The sequence below is a fragment of the Atta colombica genome, unplaced genomic scaffold (assembly GCF_001594045.1).
Source record: "Atta colombica isolate Treedump-2 unplaced genomic scaffold, Acol1.0 scaffold210, whole genome shotgun sequence".
Classification (NCBI taxonomy): Eukaryota; Metazoa; Arthropoda; class Insecta; order Hymenoptera; family Formicidae; genus Atta; species Atta colombica.
In genome coordinates, this window is record NW_017259306.1 from 1,890,406 (window position 1) to 1,899,586 (window position 9,181).

General features: G+C 32.8%; 2 protein-coding genes across 3 annotated transcripts in view; one reads left to right on the forward strand and one right to left on the reverse strand.

Annotated features, from left to right (window-relative positions):
* Positions 1 to 1,000: 1,000 nt before the first annotated feature.
* LOC108687697 (probable cytosolic iron-sulfur protein assembly protein Ciao1) lies at positions 1,001 to 4,814 on the reverse strand. 2 transcript variants are annotated; one of them, XM_018193614.1, is made up of 5 exons: positions 4,602 to 4,814; positions 1,928 to 2,305; positions 1,748 to 1,856; positions 1,506 to 1,670; positions 1,001 to 1,400 (listed from the first exon to the last, which is right to left on the reverse strand). In XM_018193614.1, exons 2-5 carry the CDS (start codon positions 2,291 to 2,293, stop codon positions 1,132 to 1,134), a joined length of 909 nt encoding a protein of 302 aa, XP_018049103.1. In that variant the 5' UTR covers positions 2,294 to 2,305; positions 4,602 to 4,814; the 3' UTR covers positions 1,001 to 1,131. The 2 variants fall into 2 exon arrangements, with proteins under 2 accessions (XP_018049103.1, XP_018049102.1); XM_018193613.1 differs by lacking the exons at positions 1,001 to 1,400; positions 1,506 to 1,670; positions 1,748 to 1,856; positions 1,928 to 2,305 and adding exons at positions 2,778 to 3,326; positions 3,689 to 4,150.
* Positions 4,815 to 8,352: 3,538 nt separating this feature from the next.
* The window catches only part of LOC108687627 (SRSF protein kinase 3), a 5,915-nt gene continuing 5,086 nt past the window's right edge, over positions 8,353 to 9,181 (forward strand). The window contains exons 1-2 of the mRNA XM_018193502.1: positions 8,353 to 8,420; positions 9,059 to 9,177. Coding sequence (XP_018048991.1) covers positions 8,353 to 8,420; positions 9,059 to 9,177 — 187 coding nt within the window. The remainder of the gene's footprint in view (positions 8,421 to 9,058; positions 9,178 to 9,181) is intronic.

Genomic DNA, 9,181 nt, shown 5'->3' on the forward strand with positions numbered 1-9,181 from the left:
ATATTTAATGTATTACTTTTAATATATTACATTACACAAAAAAGCTTATTATGAAGATTGATTTTAATATTTATTCAAAAAAAAAACCAAAACAACTTAAGTTAATCCTAGATATACACATTGGAGTCTATCCATCGAGATTTTTTCAATATTATTTCCTTTTTCTTTTTTTTCAATCCATATCTCTTGAAACTCCTTCATTCTATCGATTTTTATAAATTATAGGCTTATTCCTTGATCGATTCATCGATTGAAAAAAAAATTAATTGAAATATCCATTTTTGCTGGAGTTACGGTAACAAATATAGATAGAGTCCCGGGACTTCAGTATGTACTTTATGTAGATAAATATCTAGGATTAATGTTAGATTGTGCGTCTTGAAAATTTTAATTACTTAACAAGTTAAACAAATGGTTTCAGATTTATAATATCTTGTTCTCAGGATTCATACTTGTATACCATAATCGTTCTAAATTAGGACGTGTATATCATGCGTGGCCGAAATTGTGTAGATAATTTGAGACTGTCGACTGTCGACTACTTTTTGATTTAATGATTGAGTTTCTATTAAGTAATATCTATTTGTTATTGTCGTGCAAATAAATCAATTATGATTAAATCATATGTATCGTATATCATTTCATTCTTTGAGTGTAAACGATATTATATTCGAAAAATAATTTTATAGACTTATTAATATTTTTTTTTTATTTTAGAAATAAAACTACAAAGTTATATGTGAGAAAATCAAAATTAAAAATGCATTTGAATCGTGATAAACGATCTGCTAATTGTTAATATGTATATACAGAATATTTTGCAGTATGCTTTCCAGGAATTAAGACTTGTTAGCGAATTCAAGAGGAAGAAGAAAAAAAAGAATGAAATAATCGATATTTCCTTGGTTAAATCTTGTTTGTACAATCTTTTAATGATCGATACTAAAAGAACATTACAGTAAATCTCAAAATTAAAATTCTATTAGAGTACGTTGCTGAATAAAAAGAAAAAAAAAGATCTTTATTTCCAAAACATTAAAGTTTCCCTCTTCCATATAATAAACTGTACAATCGCTATTAAATACGATTGCTGTGATAAGAGATATAGTGAATGTTTTTTTTTATAACAGCTTACACGGTTTGTAATGGATCCTTATCACTTTCAGAGACATACACTTCGACAGGTTGTTGCAAATTTCGTTTTAATATCGAAGCATATATCTTTAAAAAACCACGTTCTGAATCAGAATGATTTGTTAGTATAACATGACTACCCTGATGTACAGCATCCAATACATCGTGATGCAACATTTCTCCCGTGAGATATAAGTCTGCAGATATTCCTTTCAATATTGAGACACCTGCTCCAGCACATAATGCAACGGTATTAATGTAACCATCTAAAATATAATAATGATAATGTAAAATATATAATAATTATATTTATGTATCCATCAAGCTTAATTTCTTTTTCCAGCAATAAATTATTTTTGTTAAGATCTCACCTGTATCTCGTGCACGTGCTAATCTTACATGCTTCAAATCAGTTCGTTGCTTCACTAAATTTACTGCTTCATCAACGGATATCCGGTTCTTCAAGGTACATAATCTTCCAAAACCATAAATCGCATTATCTTCATTTGGTTGAATCGGCTTACTACTTTCGAGTTCTTAAAATGTAATTTTTATATATAGTAAAATATTAATGCTTTAACGATGAAAGTATAATAATGAATTTTTTTCTTACCAAAAGCTTCTGCTAGCCAATCGTTTACACCACCTTTCACAGAATCAAAACTGCTATGCGGAGAGAAGACAGCAATCTTATTTTCTAGACACCTTGCTATTATTCGTTCCTATTATGTGTAAAGAAAATTAGATTGCGATAACATTTTGACAAAGATCATATCACACAACTTTACCATACCTTCCAAGATTTAGTTGTAATAGATTTCAACGGAACAAATATTAACGGATGATACGTAACAATTAAATCGGTTTTTAATTTAATGGCTTCATCCATAACATCTTCGGTTAAATCATTCGTTAATAAAATATGCGATACAATTTTTGATTCTGTAGGTTCAACTAGTAATCCAACATTGTCCCAAGAAGCTGCGAGCGATGTATCCGCAAATTTATTCATTGCACTCACAACATCTTTTAAAGGTATGCCGACTTTATTTCCTGTAGCATTACTCATCGTGCGTATTGTTTTATACTGTTTAATATATTTGTATCGGAAGTAAAAATTCTCGCAAGATAATCCCACGTTGTACAAACGCTTCAGCATTTATATGCAGCCCTAAAATAAAAATAACTGTAGATGACATGTTTCGATCACAAGGCTATTAAAGATATTACATAATATATTGTATCCAGATATTTAAACTTATTAGTTATTCATCCCAAAATTAAAATCAAATTATAAATATTAATAAAACTATTAAGATATTGACTTTTTAAACTATATTAACTTTTTAAGATATTGAAAATAAAAAACCTTTCGATTCGATCTTTTCAAGAAAAAAAAAAAATAAATAAAACCATTCGTTATTTTATATAATATTACAAATTTTGTTACATTAAATGTTGTGAAATTCAGAAAAGTAAAAATTAGATGAAAACGTTCCGTTCTCACTATTTTGAGGAAACGATAAATCATTTTGTGAATGAATGTCTATTATTTATTACTCATCAATTTTTTTAATTCCATTTTTAAGTAAGAATGGTATAAATAAAGTAAACAGAATTACATATTTTACATAGACATATATTTATTCATTATAAAACCATATTTTCACTGTACTATCGTCGCTCGCAGATGCGAGTTGTCCAGGAATTGTGGGATTCCACTGAACACAGTTAACATCTTGAGCGTGTGCACTGTTTATCGAGCAGATCATTGTAAAACTCGGTTGATGTGGATCACAGTCGCTATCCTCTTTAAATATCCTAATGATATCATCGCCGCACGCGGTCACCAATAAACCTGTGGTCTTGCACCAATCGATATCGTAAATAGTTCTCGTATGATATCCCGATAATGTGCAGATACACTTCCAGACAGACTCGTTGTTCGGTGTAGCGATGCCCATATCGTTTCCAGGTTTATATTCCCGCCATATCTTCACCGTTTTATCATCGCTACAGGTTGCTATTCGATTGCCAATCTTATCCCATGAAAGACTCCATACCGTAGACGTGTGAGAGGACAAAGTTGCAGTGCACGACCAATCACTATCAGCTGCATTTTCTTTAAATATCTTCACTGTGTTGTCGTAACTAGCAGAAGCTAGAATTTCTTCGTGTGGATGCCATCTCACCTAAAATAAAAGTAAACTTTTATTTCAAGGCATATATCCTTACTTTAAATGAAATATCCATTATAAATTGATAAGGCAGAGCAGAGTTATTCCATCAGTTTCAATTTGAAAATAATACGAAAATTTACGATAGCAAATTATAATGATGTGCTGTACATTATACAATCATGATTACTCCATGAGAATGCAAGCACAACATGTAAATAATTATCAACATGTGCTGTTCAAAACATAAACATCGCGAGAAATGGATAAAAAAGCTCTGCTCTGCCCTAGAATAAGTAAAAAATTTTTTAAAAATAAATAAATATGTATATATATATATATTTAAATGATTTCCAATAGATAAATTTACAACATACCTTCTTTACATCTTGAGTATGAGCATTAATAACGGCATCACATTCGTATTCATCGTCATTTATTTCCCATACCCATACAGATTTGTCTCGACTACATGTGGCGAGTAACTGACCAGAGATTGACCAACTAACGCTTTTAACTTCGTTCTCGTGTCCTTCTAATGTCACATTGCATTCAAACTGTCCCGACTTTTTGTCCCACACCGCAATAGTGGCATCAAAACTCGCCGACGCGATATAATTACCACAGGGGGACCAAGCCAGTTCTCTAATGGTTCTGGAATGTCCTTCGGTAAGGATCATTTTCGTAACCCACTTGGGTCCCTCCAGTCCCCATATTATAATCGTCTTGTCTTCCCCACAAGACCCTAGATTCGCACCCTTGGGATGCCAACAAACACTCCACACTCTGCCTCTATGCCCGGTCAGACTTTGCTTTAGTTCCAACGTACCCATTGCTACCTGCAACAGCATACATAATTCTCATATAAAAACCAATACATTTATTAAGAATGCTGTTAATAGAGCATCTATCTAAAGGATTATAAATGCATCGCCAAAAATAACAAATGTATTTTCAAAATAAAAAAAATGCCTAAAGTAAATAGTATACAAAACAGGGCGAAGGATACTTTGGAACTAAATAGCAGAACTATAATAATATCATTTCGCAAATACATCCATTTCAATCATTTTTCCTATCAATCCTTTCTCATTTTTATATACAGTGTAGGTAATCTATTTGTAATGTATGTAATTAACAACAATGAGCCTAGAGCTAGAGAGGTTTTGTGTCACATGACGATAATAATTGAATGACGACGAAAGTTATCTCCCAAAATTATCTCCCAAATTTGCTTTGCGTTCAGTAACAAAAACAATAATAAAATATCCAAAGATTTTGCAAACTTACCGTTTTGTGTTTCTGAAACGAATATCAGTCGCTACTTCTCGCATGCATATATAATATACCGTTAACAACACGTAGAATATTTATGAAAATGATAAGCCTCCAATTGTTTCCGACTCCGAATAGAGAGTGCAAAAACAAACCTAAGATTGCCTTCTATTTAGTAACACAAGTCGATACAAATATCATTCTATCTTACTTTGCAGTCCATGAATAACAAAGATGGAATAATAGGTACGTTCTTTTTAATTAAAGGTCTCTTTTTCTCTTCATGTTGGAGAGAAAAAGAGAAAAAATGAACCGTGCAGAGAAGTTAAGATAAAAAGAAATCTCTGAGATTCCTAAATATTCCTAAAATCGCGATCAGACTAGAGAAATCGAGATTAGATTAGAATTTAACCAATCAAAGTAAAGTTAACTAAACTTAAGATTGGTTTTCTTTCTTCTGACTGGTTAAAATCCAATCTCAGGATCAGTCCACTTGGCGTTACAAATGTTTTGAAGCATTTGATTGATCAATCGAAAGAATTTTATTAATTGATCAATTAAAAAATGCTTCGAAGCATTTGTAGCATCAAGTGAATCATTAATTTTTAATCTGATCACAGTTCAAGCATGATGGAATTAAGGCCGGAGTCCGGAACATAAAGATACATTTTCATGAGCCATTCAAAAGGATCACGTGGTCCAAACTGACGAATTATTAAGCGTCACTTTTTGTGAAACATCAATCATCACTGAAACAGTGTTTGAGCGGCTTGTGAAAATATACCTTAATAGGGGATCCTAAAGTAAAGGTCGAATTTGATCAATAAAATTGATCGATAAAATTAATCTATATCATAAAATCGAATATAGTAATGAAACAAAATTAAAAATATGAAGAAATTACATATATTACATTTCTTTCTATTTCATAAATTGAAAGTATAAAGTATAGCCTTGTGAAATATAACATTGCAAATTTTGTAAATTTTTGTAAAAAACAATTTAATACAAAAAATTTACGAACATGCATATCATTTTATATTGTAGAAAGCATTAAAAAATAAACCAGTTAAGATTATTCAAGCAAATTCTTATGATTGTCTCAGAAAAAAAACTGAAATAGAACATTTATTTTGAAGCGATCATTTATTTTATTGCAATTCAATAAACTTTTTGTTAAAGGTTTAATATTAATAAACACTATTAAATTGAATTTTATATCCATTAAAGTTTTTCTAAAATGTTTGTTTTTCGTTTATAATTCAATTGTTTTATATATTTGATATTGATATAAAATAACACGTTTCAAAATATATTTAATAAAACATATTTAATATAAATAAATTCATATATGCTTTATAATAAAATGTAATCACAATAATTGATTGTAAACATATATATAATACAAACATAATTAAGCATTATCGAAATGTTAAAATTTAATTCAATTAGTGCAAATTTATGAAATATTTGATCACTAACAATCTCTTTATCTGTATATATATGCCAGATATCTAATACTGTATCATTAATTTTTGTATAGAAATAAATATTGCATGTTATTATTAAAAACAATTATATTCAAGAAGCTCACGCAAATAATACAATATTGTTTAAAAAATTTTTATATATATAATTAAAAATAGAAACTGAGAAAGCACTATTAATTTTCATATAAAAGAAATAATAGCAAATTTATAAAAACGAGTTTGTTTTTGAGCTTGACATAACAGAATACTATAGATAAAACATGAAAGTGACTCAGACAACACGTATGTTCGAAAACGAAACATAAAACATTTTAAAAACATTTTAACATTTTATCTTGAGTTTGGACTTTGTTGTCTGGAAAACTACTAAATATTCTAATATCTGAATATTAATAATCCAAATAGATTACGTAAAATTACGTAAAAAAAATTAATATTTCGGGTCACTAAAATGGTATTATTGTAAAATCATATTCTTGAATGTTGAAAGAGTGTACCAGAATTCGTTCAGTTTTTAGTGTTCAAAAACCCTTTGAAAATCATAAATAGGCAATGATCCAGCTGGACTAGAAAAGCAGTAAAAAAAACGTTGGACTACGGAGAGGATTAAGATGGAATAAAAAAACTGATTATGGCTATGTGTTTATGGATTAGATCTTTCGAACTTTTCATAGCACTCGAATGTTATTTGTTAATCATTATGACGAGATACAAGATGCTACTGTACTTCTTATCTTCAAATCGGTATTCAAACATTAAGAGAAAATGTACTAGACTTCAGTAAATATGTTTGTTTGAATAATTCTAGCTAAAAGTTTACTAATTATATATATATATTTTTTTATTTGGTACAAAAGAATTATTAACTATTTATTACTTTTTTATTTTATAATTATTTATCGTACGTAAATATTAAGTTAGTATTTAATTTAGTATTTTTCAGTATAATCCATTTTTTATTTCAAATCTTTCTTAAAAAAAGGATCAGCCCAAAGCAAATGGGCCGTTCTTTGCGCACAATTCGCTAATCATTTGACTGCAATTTTACTTAATTTATAGCTACGGTGACCATATGTCCTTTATTATAAAGAACAATCCTTTATTTTAGATAGCTGTCCTTTAGATTTGTTTTTTCAAAACTCATTTTAATTTTGTCCTTTTTTTATTCTCCAATATTGTCCTTTATACTACTCTTTATTTTGAAATTACGGAAAATTCTTGCGTTGTCTATATAATAAAATGTCTATATAATATTATATTAATAATCAAATTTTTACGGAAAATATTTTACAGTTTCATACTTATAAATACAATTTATTTTTGTTAATTTTTTATATTTCTTAATTTTTTAAATTAAATTTATTCAAACTACAATTGTTTATTATCTACATTTTTTTATTATTTCGAACCTTTTATTTCAGATCAAGAGTTCGTTCTAATACAATCGAACAGTTTCAAACTATCAACAAATTGTGCGTTATTTCAATTTGATTATATTGTGCAATAAAATTTTATAATGCACAGATTCTTGACAGTCACAAACTTTGGTTTGAAAACATATAGGAACACAAAACCCTAAAATTTTCAGACTTGTTCTTTATTTTCTTTAAGAAAATATGGTCAACGTATTTATAGCTAATTAAATATTCGGGTGTGTTTGCGTAACTTTGCGGCACGCTCGATATCAACCGCGTGAGCGCCACTAATCCAATAATTTGTTTCTCAAACACTGTTGTCCGAGTCAGCGGGACCTGCGGGACGCGCAATCGCCGTGACGCGACGCAACGCAGATCGTCATCACATCCTGATCCTCCAAAAAAAAAAAAAAAAAAAACAGGAGTCCTGTTTTTGTGGAAAGTCCTCCTAGGTAAAACAGTATCTTCAACTTACTCTCCCCGGCGTGAAACAAGTAAGGAAGACGCGAAGGACGAATGAATGAAACGTAGAAAAGGGAGGAAACGGCGCGTTCGCAGCCAAGACCCAGGTCACCTAGGTGCGCGATCGTCTCGTCAGTCGTCTGCTGCCACGGACCGCCACGGTGCGGAGGTAGAGAAGCGTAATCGCGGGCGCTCGATTGACGATCTGACGTAGATTACGTAGAAACGTAGAATCTGAGACCGGCGACTAAAGTCGCCACTGCGGGCCGCACCGACCAGAGGGAATCATCGCAGGTGAGAGGAGGCGGAAGATCGCTCGTTGTGTTTGCCAGGCATTCGAGAATCGCGTGTGCACGGCGTACAGCCGAGGCAGCTGAGCGTAATATGTTGTATTAGTAAATGTCGACCGACAACACAACGGCAACGACAGTGGTAAATGTGACGGGCGACGATACAAGTTGGGTAAAGTGTGTGGCGTCGACGATCTGCCAGCGGACGAAGCACGACGACACCTGCTCGGTTATAAATATGTAGACGCGCGTACGTATAAGAATATTAAGAACGATCGGACGGTGCGTGCGTGCGTGCGTGCATGCGTTAATACGACATATCAGAAGTGAAGACCAGTGAAGACGGCCATACTCAATAAACAACGGCCGAGCGAAGTGCGCGGCTACGAGAGATGAGCTAAATAGAATTTCAGAAACGGAAGAGGAGAGAAAGAGAGAGAGAGAGAGAGAGAGAGAGAAAAAAGCGAGATTCCTCTTAGCAAATCGCACGCAGCGAGCCGCGCGCGTGAAGCTGCAGAACGAACAGAAAGAGAGAGAGAGAGAGAGAGAGAGAGAGAGAGAGAAGATCGTGAGAAAAGAGACAAGACGACAAACGGAGGCGAATTGAGCTGAGCTGAGCCGAGCCGAATCGAATCGAATCGCGGTCGGCGCGAGTGTAACCGCGATATATCGGTGCGCGAGGGCGAGCCAACAGCAACAGCACTAACAGATAACAGCAGTAGCAGTAACGAGTAGCAAGGAGAACACGAAGGAGCGGCCCGGAACGGGCGGAAGTGTGGGTCGTGCGTGCCTCTGCGTGCGTGCGGTGCGTATAGAGAGAACGTTGGAAAAGGGATAGCAGACAGCGGCAGCGACAGCAACAGCAGCAGCAGCAGCGGCGGCGACAGCGGCGGCAGCGGCGGTGACGAGGACAACGACGACGACGACGGAGCAGGCGG